The following is an 18,522-nucleotide window of genomic DNA, read 5'->3' on the forward strand; positions in this document are numbered from 1 at the left end:
TGTCCTCTCAGAGGGTGGCACAGGTCCCCATCTCATCATTTCCCTTGGAGCCCAGTGCTGCAAGTGACAGTGCCTGCTGTCCCTGCTCTGCCCTACCACAGAAGCCCTTCCCTCAGGGATGGGATGGCCCCAGCAGACCCATCCCTTCCCCAAACTGCAGGGCCCTGGTACCCCGGTGCTCCCAGGCTGCTCCCCGGGCCCTGAAGGCTGCCTCCCTGCCCGGCTACAGCCACTGCCCTGGGGCATCACTGCGGGGACTCAGCCTGCAGAAAGCACCAAGAGACCACAATGTATGGATCACTAAAGAGCCAGGTCAAAGCTTCACCTTCAGACCATGACAGGGGATGTTTTGTGTGGATGCTGTACAAGGCTGCAGGGGCAGCTCAGGACTGGCCGTTTTCTGCTCCATCATGCCCCACAAGGACAGACCCCTGAGCTGCTGCAGCACTGGCTGTGTTTGCCCAGTGCCACAGGTTTGGGCTCATGCTGGGTCTGTGCAGGATCTCCAGCCTGCCCCTGGGGGACCTGGGCAGCCCCTGGCCCTGGTCCCTGCCGCAGCCCCGTCCCCAGGGCCAAAAGGACTGCCCAGGACCCTGCTCCTGTCCTCATCCTGCTCCCTAAGCCCAGCACCGGGGCTACCTCTGGGTGTGAGGGTGAGGGCTCCTGCACATCACCGGTTCCTGAATGTCCTGTGTAGGGACATTTGCTGCATTCCTGTGAGCATGCTGGGGCAGAGGGATAAGGCATCTGTGGGGGAAGTTAGAGGGGCATGGGTGAAGTCCTGTCCCCAGCCCTGTTCCCAGGACCTTGGTACACTGTGGGAGGGATGGGCAGAGCAGCACCGAGCACCTGCAGCCCTGGGGGAGATCTGCACTTTGCTAACAGCCCCACTCCCTGCCCCACATGCTGCTGCCCTTGCCTTCTGCATGTCAAGCTGCCCGGGACTCTGGGGTGGCAGATACCAACCAGATGAGGAGCTAGGAAGCAAGCAAGCAGGGGCTGTGCTGCGGCCCTTTCCCAGCCCCCTGGGACAGGCTTTCCCCATGGCAGAGCACAGTTGGTTGCCATCAGACCATGTGGATGCTCCCCATGGCAGTTCTCTGGCAAAGATTAGTCCTTCCAGCCCAGCAGGGCACCATCTCCTCAGCCGTGTGGTCCCCTTAGCCCCTCCATTCCAGCTCTCCCCAGGTGTTTGACCTCATAGCCACAGGAGCTGGGGCGGGGGCTCCATGTGCTCCACTTCTGGGCCTGGGTGCTGCCACGTGTCCCCAGCACAAGGCCAAGGACTACCCCCCTGTGCCTGCGGTGGAGGGGCCGGGTGGGGAGGTGGGGAGCGAGGCGCAGAACGTGGCCGAGAGCGCGGGGCCGCATTTGCATGGAGGGGCCGTGCTGCGGCCGGGCAGGGGTTTAAGAGGGAGTCGGGGTCCGCGGCACAGCCCCGTCGGTGTGGGGAAGCGCAGCTGGTGGGATCTCGCCATGGCCTGGGCCCCTCTCCTCCTCGCGGTGCTCGCCCACACCTCAGGTGCCCTGGACACACTCACTGCGCCCGGCCGGGCCCTTTGGGCTGCTGCGCGCTGAGGGCTGTGCGTGTGGGGCACTCGCTGACCCCGTTTTCTCCCCTCTCTCCTCTCCCTCTCCAGGTTCCCTGGTCCAGGCAGCGATTACTCAGCCGGCCTCGAAGTCGGTGAACCCAGGAGACACCGTGCAGATCACCTGCTCCGGGGGTAGCAGCTACTATGGCTGGTACCAGCAGAAGACCCCTGGCACTGCCCTTGTCACCGTGATCTACTACAACAGCAAAAGACCCTCAGGCATCCCTTCTCGATTCTCTGGTTCCAAATCTGGCTCCACAGCCACATTAACCATCACTGGGGTCCAAGCCGAGGACGAGGCCGTCTATTACTGTGGTGCCTACGACAGCAGTGGTACTGGTGACACAGTGTCACAGTGCAATGGGGAAGTGATACAAAAACCTCCTGCCATCACAGGAGCAGCTGGCTCCCTGCTGTCCCCTCAGATGTTGGCACACGTCTCTGTCTCAGCACTTGCCTTGGGGCCCAGTGCTGCAGGTGGCCGTGGCTGCTGTCCCTGCTCTGCCCTCCCGCAAAGCCCCAGGGCTGTGCCCATCCCTCAGGGACAGGATGGCCCCAGCAGCCCCATCCCTGCCCCATGCTGCAGCACCCAGCTGCTGGGAGTACCAAGAGCTATGGCTGGTAATCGTACAAGACCCCTGGCACTGGCCCAGTCACTATGATCTATGATAGCATAAAGAAAAACTCTGGCATCCCTTCACGACTGTCTCGTTCCACATCTGGCACCACAAACACGTTAACCGTCACTGTGGTCCAAGCTAAGGATGAGGCTGTCTATTACTGTGGTGCCTGGGATGGCTGCAGTGATGTCAGTGCGTATGGGGCACTCACTGAGCCCTGTTTTCTCCCTTCTCTTCTCTTCCTCTCCAGGTTCCCTGGTCCAGGCAGTGCTGAGTCAGCCGGCCACAAAGACGGCGAACCTGGGAGACACCGTGCAGATCACCTGCTCCTTGGGTAGCGACTCCTATGGCTGGTACCAGCAGACGACCGCTGGCAGTGCTCCTGTTGCCGCGATCTATAGTGACACCAACAGACCCTCGGGCATCCCTTCATGAATCTCTGGTTCCATATCTGGCTCCGCAGCCACATTAACCATCACTGGGGTCGAAACCGAGGATGAGGCTGTCTATTACTGTGGTGGCTATGACAACAGCTGGAGTGCTGTACAGTGACAGTGAGTTACAAGATGTGGGAGAATTCAAAGCCCTAGGAAGGCTTTCTATCCTTCCTCTTGGTTGTACATAGCTGTTGCAGTAGCCAGATTCTTATTCCCTCCCTATTTTCCTGACTGTGAACGTCCTCCCCATTGTTCCTTGTTGTATGTGAAGTGTGCCTTGTTCCTGTCCCTAAATCAGGCATGGATTTATATTGTCCCCAGTCAAACTGCCTACCGCTGTTGATGCCTCTATTGCTGCTGCCTCCAGCTCTCCTTGCAGTGGCCCTGGGACTCTATCTATTGTCTGTGTGTGGGGCTGTGGTTCCCTGGGTGGGACCAAGATCTTTTGGCACTGGGACCATCCCCATCCTGCTGCTACATGGTGAGGGCTGTGCGTGTGGGGAACTCGCTGAGCCCCGTTTTCACAGAATCACAGAATTACAGAATTCAATGAGTTGGAAGGGAACTCGAAAGATGGTTGGGACACTGGGTCCAACCCCTCTCTCCTCTCCCTCTCCAGGTTCCCAGGTCCAGGTAGCACTGACTCAGCTGGCCTCAAAGTTGGCAAACCTGGCAGGAACCATGCAGATCACCTGCTCTGGAGGTAGCGCTACGAGTGATGGCAAATATTGGTATGCCTGGTATCAGCAGAAAAACCCCAGCATTGACCCTGTCACCATGATCTATGAGAACAGCAACAGACCCTCGGGTATCCCTTCACGATTCTCTGGTTCCTTATCTGGCTCCACAGCCACCTTAACCATCACTGGGGTCCAAGCTGAGGAATAGGCTACATATTACTGTAGGAGCAGGGACAGCAGTGGTGCTGATTTAGTGACACAGGGATATGTGAAAGTGAGCAACAGACTGGTGCTAAAGACAAAGTTTTTCTGCCCTCTTCCCTCAAGGGGGCAGCTGTAGACTCTTCTCTTCCAGAGATGTTGATCCCCTTCTTAGTACATGAAGATGGTTTTGTGTGCAGGGCACTCGCTGAGCCCCATTTTCTCCTCTGTCTCCTCTCCCTCTCCAGGTTCCCTGGTCCAGGCAGCGCTGACTCAGCCGGCCTCAAAGTTGGTGAACCCAGGAGACACCGTGCAGATTACCTGCTCCGGGAGTAGAAACTACTACAGCTGGTACCAGCAGAAGACCCCTGGCAGTGCCCCTGTCACCGTGATCTATGGTGACAGCAACAGACCCTCGGGCATCCCTTCTCGATTCTCTGGTTCCAAATCTGGCTCCACAGCCACATTAACCATCACTGGGGTCCAAGCCGAGGACGAGGCCGTCTATTACTGTGGGAGCTACGACAGCAGTGCTAGTGCTGACACAGTGACATAGCGCAATGGGGAAGTGATACAAAAACTTCCTGCCATCACAGGAGCAGCTGGCTCCCTGCTGTCCCCTTAGATGGCGGCACAGGTCTCCGTCTTAGCACTTGCCTTGGGGCCCAGTGCTGCAGGTGGCCGTGGCTGCTGTCCCTGCTCTGCCCTCCCGCAAAGCCCCAGGGCTGTGCCCATCTCTCAGGGACAGGATGGCCCCTGGAGACCGATCCCTGCCCCATGCTGCAGGACCCAGCTGTTGGGAGTAGCATCAGCTATGGCTTGTACTAGTACAAAACCTCTGGCACAGTCCCTGCCTCCGTGATCTATAGCAATACAACAGTCCCTCGGGAATGCCTTCACGATTTTCTGTGGTTCCACATCTGGCACCACAAACACGTTAACCATCACTGGGGTCCAAGCCGAGGATGAGGCTGTCTATTTCTGTGGTGCCTGGGATGGCTGCGCTGGTCACGGCGAGTCCCAGAAATGGGGAAGTGAGAGGCCAAGCTGCTGTGGTACCAGGGCCCCTCGGGTGCCTGCTGCTGCAGCTTGGGCCTGGTGTAGGGCCAGGAAATGCCCCCGTGAGCTGGGTCCTGCTGTGTGGCACGTGCCCCGTTCCTGCACAACCCCTCTGTGCTGCCTGCAGGAGCCAGGGCAGAGGAGCAGCAGAGTAAGGGGGAAGCGCAGGTGCTGGGGCTGGGGAAAGCCCCAGACGGCTGGGGCTGGCGCTGAGCTGGAGATCGTCTCCTCCCACCCTGCTCCACGCTGGGCCGGCTGCTGCCGCCTGCCCAGGGCCTGTCCCGTCTTGGTGTGAAGGCCTCCAAGATGGAGGCTCGGCACTGTGGTGGTTTTACTCGAGCGGACAGCCGAGCCCCACCACAACCGCTGTCTCAGCCCCCCGCCGCTTCAAAGAGGAAGGGGGAGAAGTTACAACACAATGAGCTTGAGGTTGAGATGAGAATTGTTTAATTGCAGAGAAAGGGAATGGCAAATAAATGAAAGAAATGAATCAACACGGCCACACAAAAGCACAGAGAGAAAGGAAAAATATTATCCCCTACTTCCCCTCAATGAGAGATGTTCATCCACATCCTGGAAAGCAGGGCCTCAAAATGCGTAGCGGTTGTTCAGGACGACAGTCCCCTCCCCACCAGAGCCCCCTGTTTATTGCTGAGTGAGACATCAGGAGCTATGAGATATCCCTTTGGTTGGGTTAGGTCAGCTGCCCTGGCGATGTCCCCTCCCTATCCCTTGCCCACCCCAAGCCTGCTGGCTCTTGGGGGCTTGGAGGGAGTCCTGATGCTGTGCCAGCACTACGCAGCAAGAGGCATCACACTGGAGTGATACCAGTGCTGTTTCTGCTACGAGTGCAGAGCACAGCACTGTGTGGGCTGCTGCAGGGAAAGGTGACTCCAGCCCAGACAGACCCAACACAGGCGGCTCTCCGGGACAGGCGTTGCATGCGTTTCACGGGCCTCGCAGCAAAAAGGCTTTTTGCTCCATTGGACAGAGTTCGACCAAAACGATCGGTGGGCTGGAGCACCTCTCCTGCAAGGAAAGGCTAAGGGAGCTGGGCTTGTTTAGCTTGGAGAAGAGAAAGCTCTGGGGAGGCCTTGTTGCGGCCTTTCAGCATTTGGGGGCGACTTATAGGAAACAAGGAGACAGATATTTTAGAGGGGCACGTAGTGATAGGACAAGGGGTGATGGTGTTAAACTGATAGCAGGAAGATTTAGAGTAGATACCAGGAAGGAATTGTTCACTCGGTGGCGGTGAGGCTCTGCAACAGGCTGCCCAGAGAAGCTGTGGCTGCCCCATCCCTGAAGAGCCCAAGGCCAGGCTGCACAGGCCTTTAGGACACCCGGTGTGGTGGGAGGTGGCGTGCCCATGGCAGGGGGCTGGGGGAGGTGGGCGGTAAGGTCCCTTCCCACCCAAACAACGCGGTGATTCTGTGATACCCCATTTGTCAGCCTGTTCCCGTTGCCTCTCGTGCCTGTTGCCTCCGGGAAGCGCCTGTCTCCATTTCCTTGGTGCCCCTGCAGGAGCGGTCCCTCAGCTAAGACACCTGCTGGCCTCTTGCTCTTGGGGCTGACAAACGCCATCCGTCCCCATGCGAGCGGCGCTCTGAGCCCTTCGCCATCCTCGGGGCTCCTGCTAACGCAGCCGCTGGGGGCCTCCTTAACCCAAGGCACTTTGCTGGCCCCGCTGTGCTGGGGGTCCTGCCAGTCCCTGGGGCCTCTTCTGTTGAGCCGCTTCCACCTGCTCAGCCCCTGTGTGCCTGGGCAGGCACCGGCTCTGTTGGGGAAAAGCAGCAGTGGCCACGGACATGTAAAGCTGTGTGAGGGGAAGATGGGGCAATGGGGTGCTGAGGCCGGAGGTGTCTGCACCTCACAGCGGTGCTGTGGGAGCTGTGAGCGCTGCGTAGTACCCGTAGTACCCGTAGTACCAGCCAGCGCCTGTGTCCCTGCTCTCCCTGTCTGCTTGGTTACATGAGTGCAGGGCCCAGTCTGAGGCAAGGGGCTGCGTGCGAGCGCTTTGTGCCTGGGTGCTGCCACGTGTCCCCAGCACGAGGCCGGGGACAACCCCCCTGTGCCTGCGGTGGAGGGGCCGGGCGGGGAGGAGGGGAGCGAGGTGCGGGACGTTTCCAAGAGCGCGGGGCCGCATTTGCATGGAGGGGCCGTGCTGCGGCCGGGCGGGGGTTTAAGAGGGAGTCGGGGTCCGTGGCACAGCCCCGTCGGCGTGGGGACTCGCAGCTGGTGGGATCTCGCCATGGCCTGGGCCCCTCTCCTCCTCGCGGTGCTCGCCCACACCTCAGGTGCCCTGGACACACTCGCTGTGCCCGGCCGGGCCCTTTGGGCAATGGAGCCCTGGCCTCGTCCCGCTGCTGCGCGCTGAGGGCTGTGCATGTGGGGCACTCGCTGAGCCCCATTTTCTCCCCTCTCTCTTTTCCTTCTCCAGGTTCCTTGGTCCAGGCAGCGCTGACTCAGCCGGCCTCAAAGTCGGCGAACCCAGGAGACACCGTGCATATCACTTGCTCCGGGGGTAGTGGCAGCTATGGCTGGTACCAGCAGAAGACCCCTGGCAGTGCCCCTGTCACCGTGATCTATGGCAACACCAACAGACCCTCGGGTATCCCTTCTCGATTCTCTGCTTCCACATCTGGCTCCGTGTCAACGTTAACCATCACTGGGGTCCAAGCTGAGGACGAGGCCGTCTATTACTGTGGGAACTACGAAAGCAGCTATGTTGGTGTCACAGTGATACAGAGCAATGGGGAAGTGATACAAAAACCTCCTGCCATCACAGGAGCAGCTGGCTCCCTGCTGTCTCCTCAGATGGTGGCACACGTCCCCGTCTCATTGCTGCCCTTGTATCTCTGTGCCGCAAGTGGCTGTGCCTGGTCTCTGTGCCCTGCCCTCCCACAGAACCCCAGGATTGTGCCCATCCCTCAGGGATGGGATGGACCCAGCAGCTCCATCTCTGCTCCAAGCTGCAGGGCCCAGGTACACCTGTGCTCCCAGGTTGCTCCCCGGTCCCTGAAGGCTGCCTCCCTGCACTAGGGCATCACTGCAGGGGCTCGGCCTGCAGAAAGCAGCAAGAGACCACAATGTGTGGATCGCTAGAGAGCCAGGTCAGAGCTTCACCTTCAGACCATGACAGGCATCGCTTACTCAGCCGGCCTGAAAGATGGTGAACCCGGGTGGAAACTTGGAGATCACCTGCTCCAGGGCTATCGCTGCCAGTGATGGTAAATACAGGTATTATTATTGCTGGTACCAGTAGAAGACCCCTAGCACTGGCCCAGTCACCGTGATCTACCAGAACAACAAGAGACCCTCAGGCATCCCTTTGCGATTGTCTGGTTTTGCATCTGACTACACGGGCACATTAACCATCACTGGTATCCAAGCCGAGGACAAGGCTGTCTATTATTGTGGGAGCTGGGACAGCAGTGCTGGTGCTTATATAGTGACACAGAGCAAAGAGGGCATGAGGGATAGACCACACCTGGAAATGGAGGCTTTCTGCCCTTGTCCCTTAGGGCTGAGCAGGGCTTAGGTGCTGAGGCAGGTTCCTGGTCCCTCTGCATGACCACAGTTGTAAGTCTATTAATTTGTTGAGCCTCGTTTTCTCCACACTCTCCTCGCCCTCTCTAGCTTCCCTGGTTCATGGAACACAGAATCAGAGAGCCTCTAACCTTGTGAGACCATGAGACACCATGCAGATCACTTGCTCTGGGAGTAGCTACAGTTATGTCTGGTACCAGCAGAAGACCCCTGGCATTGGCCCTGTCACCTTGATGTACAGAAACACCAACAGACACTTGGGCATGCCTTCACGATTCTCTGGTTCCTTGTCTGGCTCCACGGCCACGTTAACCGTCACTGGGGTCCAAGCTGAGGAAGAGGCCGTCTATTACTGTGGGAGCAGGGACAGCAGTGGTACTGATTTAGTGACACAGGGATATGTGGAAGTGAGCAACAGACTGGTGCTAAAGACAACGTTTTTCTGCCCTCTTCCCTCAAGGGGGCAGCTGTGGACTCTTCTCTTCCAGAGATGTTGATCCACTTCTTAGTACATGAAGATGGTTTTGTGTGCAGGGCACTCCATGAGCCCCGTTTTCTCCCCTCTCTCCTCTCCCTCTCCAGGTTCCCTGGTCCAGGACCCCTGGAAGCCCTTCATGGTTCTCTGATTCCACATCTGGCACCGCAAACACGTTAACCATCACTGGGGTCCAAGCCGAGGACGAGGCCGTCTATTTCTGTGGTGCCTGGGATGGCTGCGCTGGTCACGGCAAGTCCCAGCAATGGGGAAGTGAGAGGCCAAGCTGCTGTGGTACCAGGGCCCCTCGGGTGCCTGCTGCTGCAGCTTGGGCCTGGTGTAGGGCCAGGAAATGCCCCCGTGAGCTGGGTCCTGCTGTGTGGCACGTGCCCCGTTCCTGCACAACCCCTCTGTGCTGCCTGCAGGAGCCAGGGCAGAGGAGCAGCAGAGTAAGGGGGAAGCGCAGGTGCTGGGGCTGGGGAAAGCCCCAGACAGCTGGGGCTGGCTCTGAGCTGGAGATCGTCTCCTCCCACCCTGCTCCACGCTGGGCCGGCTGCTGCCGCCTGCCCAGGGCCTGTCCTGTCTTGGTGTGAAGGCCTCCAAGATGGAGGTTTGGCAATGTAGTGGTTTTACTCGAGCGGGCAGCCGAGCCCCACCACAACCGCTGTCTCAGCCCCCCGCCGCTTCAAAGAGGAAGGGGGAGAAATTACAACACGAAGAGCTCGAGGTTTGAGATGAGAGTGATTTCACAGAATCATAGAATATCCCGAGTTGGAAGGGACCCGTGAGGATCGAGTCCAACTCCTGGCACCGCACAGGTCTACCCAAAAGTTTAGACCATGTCATTAAGTGCACAGCCCAAACGCTTTTGAAATTCAGACAGGCTTGGTGCAGTGACTACGTCCCTGGGGAGCCTGCTGCAGTGTGCAACCACCCTCTCGGTGAAGAACCTCTTCCTGATGTCCAGCCTAAACGTCCCCTGCCTCAGCTTAACACTGTTACAGCAGGTCCTATCACTGGTGTTTACAGAGAATAGGTCACCTGCCTCTCCACTCCTGCTCAAGAGGAAGTTGTAGACTGCAATGAGGTCCCCCCTCAGCCTCCTCTTCTCCAGGCTGAACAGGCCCAGCTCCATCAGCCGCTCCTCATACGTCTTCCCCTCTAGGCCCTTCACCATCTTCGTCGCCCTCCTCTGGACGCCTTCCAACAGTTTAATGTCCTTCGTGTACTGTGGTGCGCAGAACTGCACGCAGTACCAGAGGTGAGGCCGCACTAGCGTAGAGTGGAGCAGGAGAATCACCTCCCTTGACCGACTGGAGATGTTGTGCTTGATGCATCCCAGGATAGGGTTGGCCTTCTTGGCTGCCAGGAACAGTCACGTAGTGATAGGACAAGGGGTGATGGTGCTAAACTGATACCAGGCAGATTTAGAGTAGATACCAGGAAGGAATTGCTCACTCGGTGGCGGTGAGGCTCTGCAACAGGCTGCCCAGAGAAGCTGTGGCTGCCCCATCCCTGAAGAGCCCAAGGCCAGGCTGCACAGGCCTTTAGGACACCTGGTGTGATGGGAGGCGGCGTGCCCATGGCAGGAGTCTGGAGTAGGTGGGCGGTAAGGTCCCTTCCTACCCAAACCATGCGGTGATTCTGTGATACCCCGTTTGTCAGCCTGTTCCCGTTGCCTCTTGTGCCAGTGCCTGTTGCCTCCGGGAAGCGCCTGTCTCCATTTCCTTGGTGCCCCTGCAGGAGCGGTCCCTCTCACCATGGGTTTAAGAGGGAGTCGGGGTCCGCGGCACAGCCCCGTCGGCGTGGGGACGCGCAGCTGGTGGGATCTCGACATTGCCTGGGCCCCTCTCCTCCTCACAGTGCTCGCCCACACCTCAGATGCCCTAGACACACTCACTGCGCCCGACCGGGCCCTTTGGGCTGCTGCGCGCTGAGGGCTGTGCGTGTGGGGCACTCGCTGACCCTGTTTTCTCCCCTCTCTCGTCTCCCTCTCCAGGTTCCCTGGTCCAGGCAGCAACTACTCAGCCGGCCTCGAAGACAGTGAACCCAGGAGACAACGTGGACATCACCTGCTCCGGGGGTAATGCTGATAGTAATGGCAAATATTGGTATGGCTGGTACCAGCAGAAGACCCCTGGCACTGGCCCTGTCACCGTGATCTATGGCAATGACAAGAGACCCTCAGGCATCCCTTCACGATTCTCTGCGTCCACATCTGGCTCCACAAACACGTTAACCATCACTGGGGTCCAAGCTGAGGATGAGGCTGTCTATTACTGTGGTGGCTACGGTGGTGGTCTTAAATTGGCGCAGTGACACAGCGCAATGGGGAAGTGATACAAAAACCTCCTGCCATCACTGGAGCAGCTGGCTCCCTTCTGTCCCCTCAGATGGCACAGGTCCGTGACTCAGCAGTACCCTTGGGGCCCACTGGTGCAAGTGGCTGTGCCTGGTCTCTCTGCCCTGCACTCCCGCAGATCCCCAGGACTCTGCCCATCCCTCAGGGATATGGGATGTCTGCAGGAGCTCCATCACAGCCCCAAGCCGCAGGCCACAGGTAACCCTGTGCCCCCAGGCTGCTCCCGGGGCCCTGATGGCTGCCTCCCTTCCCAGCTACAGCCACTGCCCTGGGGCATCCCTGCAGGTACTCAGCCTTCTGAAAGCACCAAGAGACCACAATGTGTGGATCACTAAAGAGCCAGGTCAAAGCTTCACCTTCAGACCATGACAGGAGATGTTTTGTGTGGATGCTGTACGAGGCTGCAGGGGCAGCTCAGGACTGGCCGTTTTCTGCTCCATCATGCCCCACAAGGACAGACCCCTGAGCTGCTGCAGCACTGGCTGTGTTTGCCCAGTGCCAGAGCTTTGGGCTCATGCTGGGTCTGTGCAGGATCTTCAGCCTGCCCCTGGGGGACCTGGGCAGCCCCTGGCCCTGGTCCCTGCCCCAGCCACGTCCCCAGGGCCAAAAGAACTGCCCAGGACCCTGTTCCTGTTCTCATCCTGCTCCCTAACCCCAGCACCGGGGCTACCTCTGGGTGTGAGGGTGAGGGCTCCTGCACATCACCAGTTCCTGAATGTCCTGTGTAGGGACATTTGCTGCATTCCTGTGAGCATGCTGGAGCAGAGGGATAAGGGATCTGTGGGGGAGGTTAGAGGGGCATGGGTGCAGTCCTGTCCACAGCCCTGTTCCCAGGACCTTGGTACACTGTGGGAGGGATGGGCAGAGCAGCACCGAGCACCTGCAGCCCTGGGGGAGATCTGCACTTTGCTAACAGCCCCACTCCCTGCCCCACGTGCTGCTGCCCTTGCCTTCTGCATGTCAAGCTGCTCGGTTCTCTGGGGTGGCAGATACCAACCAGATGAGGAGCTAGGAAGCAAGGAAGCAGGGGCTGTGCTGCGGCCCTTTCCCAGCCCCCTGGGACAGGCTTTCCCCATGGCAGAGCACAGTTGGTTGCCATCAGACCCTGTGGATGCTCCCCATGGCAGTTCTCTGGAAGCATTAGTCCTTCCAGCCCAGCACGGGCCCCTCCATTCCAGCTGTCCCCAGCTGTTTGGCCTTGTAGCCACAGGAGCTGGGGCGGGGGCTCCGTGTGCACCACTTCTGGGCCTGGGTGCTGCCACGTGTCCCCAGCACGAGGCCGGGGACTACCCCCCTGTGCCTGCGGTGGAGGGGCCAGGCGGGGAGGTGGGGATCGAGGCGCGGGACGTGGCCGAGAGCGCGGGGCCGCATTTGCATGGAGGGGCCGTGCTGCAGCCAGGTGGGGGTTTAAGACGGAGTCGGGGTCCGCGGCACAGCCCCATCGGCGTGGGGACTCGCAGCTGGTGGGATCTCGCCATGGCCTGGGCCCCTCTCCTCCTCGTGGTGCTCTCCCACACCTCAGGTGCCCTGGACACACTCGCTGCGCCCAGCCAGGCCCTTTGGGCAACGGGGCCCTGGCCTCGTTCCCCTGCTGTGTGCGGAGGGCTGTGTGTGTGGGGAACTAGCTGAGCCCCATTTTCTCTCCTCTCTCCTCTCCCTCTCCAGGTTCCCTGGTCCAGGCAGCGCTGACTCAGTTGGAGCCGAAGTCGGTGAACCTGGGAGGCACCGTGCAGATCACCTGCTCCGGGGGTGGTACCTACTATGGCAGTTGCTATTATGGCTGGTTCCAGCAGAAGACCCCTGGCAGTGCCCCTGTCACCGTGATTTGCTACAACACCAACAGACCCTCAGGCATCCCTTCTCGATTCTCGGCTTCCACATCTGGCTCCGTGTCCACTTTAACCATCACTGGGGTCCAAGCCGAGGATGAGGCCGTCTATTACTGTGGGAGCTTCGAAAGCAGTTATGTTGGTATCACAGTGTCACAGCACAATGGGGAAGTGATACATAAACCTCCTGCCATCACAGGAGCAGCTGGCTCCCTGCTGTCCCCTCAGATGGTGGCGCACGTCCCCATCTCATTACTGCCCTTGCTGCTCTGTGCTGCAAGTGGCTGTGCCTGCTCTCCCTGGTCTGCCCTCCCACAGAACCCCAGGGTTGTGCTCATCCCTCAGGGATGGGATGGCCCCAGCAGCACCTTCCCTGCCCCAAACTGCAGGGCTCTGGTACCCCTGTGCTCCCAGGCTGCTCCCCGGTCCCTGAAGGCTGCCTCCCTGCCCTAGGGCATCACTGCAGGGGCTCAGCCTGCAGAAAGCAGCAAGAGACCACAACGTGTGGATCGCTAGAGAGCCAGGTCAGAGCTTCACCTTCAGAACATGACAGGAGTTATTTTGTGTGGCCACTGTATGAGGCTGCAGGGGCAGCTCAGGGCTGGCAATCGGGAAGTGATACAACAACCTTCTGCCACTGCAGGAGCAGCTGGCTCCCTGCTGTCCCCTCCGATTGTAGCGCAGGTCCCTGACTCAGCACTTCCCTTGGGGCCCAGTGCTGCAGGTGGCCGTGCCTGCTGTTCCTGCTCTGCCCTCCAAAAGAGTCACAAGGCTGTGCCTATCCCTCAGGGATGGGATGGCCCCAGCAGCCCCATCCCTGACCCATAGTACAGGACGCAGCTGATGGGATTATCAACCACTATGGCTGGTACTAGCGAAAAACCCGTGGCACTGGCCCTGTGTCCATGATGTGTAGCAATGACAAGAAACCCTCAGGCATCACTTCACGATTCTCTGGTTCCACATCTGAAACCACGAATACGTTAACCATCAATAGGGTCCAAGCCGAGGATGACGCCGTCTATCTTGTTCCCAGGACCTTGGTACACTGTGGGAGGGATGGGCAGAGCAGCACTGATGAGGCCGTCCACAGTCTGTGGATCACTTTAGTGATCCACACATTGTGGTCTCTTGGTGCTTTATGCAGTCTGAGTCCCTGCAGAGATGCCCCAGGGCAGTGGCTGTACCCGGGCAGGGAGGCAGCCGTCAGGGCCCAGGGAGCAGCCTGGGAGCACCGGGGTACAAGGGCCCTGCAGTTTGGGGCAGGGAAGGGGCTGCTAGGGCCATCCCTTCCTTGAGGGAAGGGCGGAACCTTGGGGTTCTGCGGGAGGGCAGATCAGAGAGACCAGTTACAGCCACTTGCAGCGTCTGCGGCACAGCCCCGTCGGCGTGGGGACGCGCAGCTGGTGGGGTCTCGCCAAGAAGGCCCCTGGCAGTGCCCCTGTCACCGTGATCTATAGCAATGACAAGAGACCCTCGGGCATCCCTTCATGATTCTCTGGTTCGAAATCTAGCTCCACAGCCACGTTAACCATCACTGGGGTCCAAGCCAAGGACGAGGCCGTCTATTTCTGTGGTGCCTGGGATGGCAGCGCTGGTCACGGCGAGTCCCAGCAATGGGGAAGTGAGAGGCCAAGCTGCTGTGGTACCAGGGCCCCTCGGGTGCCTGCTGCTGCAGCTTGGGCCTGGTCTAGGGCCAGGAAATGCCCCCGTGAGCTGGGTCCTGCTGTGTGGCATGTGCCCCGTTCCTGCACAACCCCTCTGTGCTGCCTGCAGGAGCCAGGGCAGAGGAGCAGCAGAGTAAGGGGGAAGCGCAGGTGCTGGGGCTGGGGAAAGCCCCAGACGGCTGGGGCTGGCGCTGAGCTGGAGATCGTCTCCTCCCACCCTGCTCCACGCTGGGCCGGCTGCTGCCGCCTGCCCAGGGCCTGTCCCGTCTTGGTGTGAAGGCCTCCAAGATGGAGGCTCGGCACTGTGGTGGTTTTACTCGAGCGGGCAGCCGAGACCCACCACAACCGCTGTCTCAGCCCCCCGCCGCTTCAAAGAGGAAGAGAGAGAAAATAAAAGACAAAGATTTTGAGGTTGAAATGAGAATTATATTTAATTTAATTTAAGAGAGTTTAATTAAAAAGAAAGTGAATGTGGAGTAAAAGAAACAAAAGAATAAACAAGGCCATGCGAAAGCACATGGAGAAAGGAAAAATATTATCCCCTACTCCCCCTCAACTCATAATTTTCGGCCACGTCCTGGGAAGCAGGGCCTCAAAATGCGTAGCAGTTGTTCAGAAGGACAGCCCCCTCCCCACCAGAGCCCCCTGTTTATTGCTGAGTGAGACATCAGGAGCTATGGGATATCCCTTTGGTTGGGTTAGGTCAGCTGCCCTGGCGATGTCCCCTCCCCGTGCCTTGCCCACCCCAAACCTGCTGGCTCTTGGGGGCTTGGAGGGAGTCCTGATGCTGTGCCAGCACTATGCAGCAAAAGGCACCACACTGGAGTGATACCAGTGCTGTTTCTGCTACGAGTGCAGAGCACAGCACTGTGTGGGCTGCTGCAGGGAAAGGCGACTCCAGCCCAGACAGACCCAACACATGCGGCTCTCTGGGACAGGCATTGCATGCATTTCACGGGCCTCGCAGCAAAAGGGCTTTTTGCTCCATTGGACAGAGTTCGACCAAAACGATCAGCGGGCTGGAGCACCTCTCCTGCAAGGAAAGGCTGAGGGAGCTGGGCTTGTTTAGCGTGGAGATGAGAAAGCTCTGGGGAGGCCTTGTAGCAGCCTTTCAGCATTTGGGGGCGACTTATAGGAAACAAGGAGACAGATATTTTAGAGGAGCACGAAGTGATAGGACAAGGAGTGATGGTGTTAAAATGATAGCAGGAAGATTTAGAGTAGATATCAGGAAGGAATTGTTCACTCAGTGGCGGTGAGGCTCTGCAACAGGCTGCCCAGAGAAGCTGTGGCTGCCCCATCCCTGAAGAGCCCAAGGCCAGGCTGGACGGGCCTTTGGGACACCCGGTGTGGTGGGAGGCGGCGTGCCCATAGCAGGAGGCTGGGGGAGGTGGGCGGTAAGGTCCCTTCCCACCCAAACAACGCGGTGATTCTGTGATACCCCGTTTGTCAGCCTGTGCCCGTTGCCTCTCGTGCCTGTTGCCTCCGGGAAGCGCCTGTCTCCATTTCCTTGGTGCCCCTCCAGGAGCGGTCCCTCAGCTAAGACACCTGCTGGCCTCTTGCTCTTGGGGCTGACAAACGCCAGCCATCCCTGTGCGAGCGGCACTCTGAGCCCTTCGCCATCCTTGGGGCTCCTGCTAACGCAGCCGCGGCCACTGGGGGCCTCCTTAACCCAAGGCACTTTGCTGGCCCCACTGTGCTGGGGGTCCTGCCAGTCCCTGGGGCCGCTTCTGTTGAGCCGCTGCCACCTGCTCTGCCCCTGTGTGCCTGGGCAGGCACCGGCTGTGTTGGGGAAAAGCAGCAGCGGCCACGGACATGTAAAGCTGTGTGAGGGGAAGATGGGGCAATGGGGTGCTGAGGCCGGAGGTGTCTGCACCTCACAGCGGTGCTGTGGGAGCTGTGAGCGCTGCGTAGTACCCATAGTACCCGTAGTACCAGCCAGCGCCTGTTTCCCTGCTCTCCCTGTCTGCTTGGTTACATGAGTGCAGGGCCCTGTCTGAGGCAAGGGGCTGCGTGCGAGTGCTTTGCGCCTGGGTGCTGCCACGTGTCCTTGGCACGAGGCCAGGGACAACCCCCCTGTGCCTGCGGTGGAGGGGCCGGGCGGGGAGGTGGGGATCGAGGCGCGGGACGTGGCCGAGAGCGAGGGGCCGTATTTGCATGGAGGGGCCGTGCTGCGGCCGGGCAGGGGTTTAAGAGGGAGTCGGGGTCCGCGGCACAGCCCCGTCGGCGTGGGGACGTGCAGCTGGTGGGATCTCGCCATGGCCTGGGCCCCTCTCCTCCTCGCGGTGCTCGCCCACACCTCAGGTGCTCTGGACACACTCGCTGCGCCCGGCCGGGACCTTTGGGCTGCTGCGCGCTGAGGGCTGTGCGTGTGGGGCACTCGCTGACCCCGTTTTCTCCCCTCTCTTGTCTCCCTCTCCAGGTTCTCTGGTCCAGGCAGCGCTGACTCAGCCGGCCTCAAAGTCGGTGAACCCAGGAGACACCGTGCAGATTACCTGCTCCGGGAGTAGCAACTACTATGGCTGGTACCAGCAGAAGACCCCTGGCAGTGCTCCTGTCACCGTGATCTATGGTGACAGCAACAGACCCTCGGGCATCCCTTCTCGATTCTCTGGTTCTGCATCTGGCTCCACAGCCACATTAACCATCACTGGGGTCCAAGCCGAGGACGAGGCCGTCTATTACTGTGGGAGCTACGACAGCAGTGCTAGTGCTGACACAGTGACATAGCGCAATGGGGAAGTGATACAGAAACCTCCTGCCATCACAGGAGCAGCTGGCTCCCTGCTGTCCCCTTAGATGGCGGCACAGGTCTCCGTCTTAGCACTTGCCTTGGGGCCCAGTGCTGCAGGTGGCCGTGGCTGCTGTCCCTGCTCTGCCCTCCCGCAAAGCCCCAGGGCTGTGCCCATCCCTCAGGGACAGGATGGCCCCAGCAGCCCCGTCCCTGTCCCATGCTGCAGGACCCAGCTGCTGGGAGTACCAAGAGCTATGGCTGGTAATCGTACAAGACCCCTGGCACTGACCCTGTCACCATGATCTATGATAGCATAAAGAAAAACTCTGGCATCCCTTCACGACTGTCTGGTTCCAAATCTGGCACCACAAACACGTTAACCATCACTGTGGTCCAAGCTAAGGATAAGGCTGTCTATTACTGTGGTGCCTGGGACGGCTGCAGTGATGTCAGTGCATATGGGGCACTCACAGAGCCCCGTTTTCTCCCCTCTCTTCTCTTCCTCTCCAGGTTCCCTGGTCCAGGCAGTGCTGAGTCAGCCGGCCACAAAGACGGCGAACCTGGGAGACACCGTGCAGATCACCTGCTCCGGGGGTAGCGACTACTATGGCTGGTACCAGCAGAAGACCCCTGGCAGTGCTCCTGTCGCCACAATCTATAGTGACACCAACAGATCCTTGGGCATCCCTTCACGATTCTCTGGTTCCAAATCTGGCTACACGGCCACATTAACCATCAGTGAGGCATAAGATGAGGAGAAGGCCGTCTATTACTGTGCTAGCTGGGACAGCAGTACTAGTGCTGGTATAGTGACACAGGGTAATTTGGAAGTGAGGGACAGGCCACAGGTAGAAATGGAGGCTTTTTGCCCTTGACCCTCAGGGCTGAGCAGGGCTTTGGCGATGTGACATGTTCCGGGCCCCTCTGCATTACCAGAACTGTGAGTTTCGTGAATCACTGAGCCCCATTTTTTCCCCTCTCTCCTCTCTGTCTCTAGGTTCCCTGGTCCAGGCAGCACTGACTCAGCCGGATTCAAAATCAGTGAACCAAGGAGAAAAAAACAAAACAAAAGAACAATTATGTTGCACACAGTATCTGGGAGAGTGTGTGGAGTGATGAACAGCCTTGCAGGCACCAAGGTCAGTGAAGAAGGAGGGCGAGAGGTGCTACAGGCTCCAGAGCAGACGTCCCCTGTGGCCTGTGGAGAGACCATGGTGCAGCAGGCCGCCCCCCTGCAGCCCATGGAGTACCACAGTGGAGCAGGTTCCACGCTGCAGCCCGTGGAGAAGAACATGGTGGAGCAGGTGGACCTGCCCCGGT

At 59.3% G+C, this 18,522-nt stretch overlaps 1 protein-coding gene across 6 annotated transcripts in view; it reads left to right on the top strand.

Annotated features, from left to right (window-relative positions):
- Window positions 1–18,522, top strand: part of IGLL1 (immunoglobulin lambda like polypeptide 1) — a 58,323-nt gene that overhangs the window by 11,246 nt on the left and 28,555 nt on the right. Inside the window, exons 1-3 of one of the 6 annotated variants that reach the window (XM_082773806.1) lie at window positions 16,654–16,772; window positions 16,891–17,141; window positions 17,964–18,006. The exons of 1 other annotated variant lie outside the window; for it this stretch is intronic. In XM_082773806.1, coding sequence (XP_082629932.1) covers window positions 16,727–16,772; window positions 16,891–17,141; window positions 17,964–18,006 — 340 coding nt within the window. In that variant the 5' untranslated portion in view covers window positions 16,654–16,726. Of the gene's footprint in view, window positions 1–1,423; window positions 1,523–1,640; window positions 1,932–6,773; window positions 6,884–7,026; window positions 7,318–16,653; window positions 16,773–16,890; window positions 17,179–17,963; window positions 18,007–18,522 lie in introns of those variants that run through there. 4 more of the 6 variants (XM_082773807.1, XM_082773803.1, XM_082773808.1 and 1 more) reach the window with 4 other exon arrangements.

The sequence above is a fragment of the Aythya marila genome (genome assembly GCF_965140915.1).
Source record: "Aythya marila genome assembly, chromosome: 17".
NCBI classification, from domain to species: Eukaryota; Metazoa; Chordata; class Aves; order Anseriformes; family Anatidae; genus Aythya; species Aythya marila.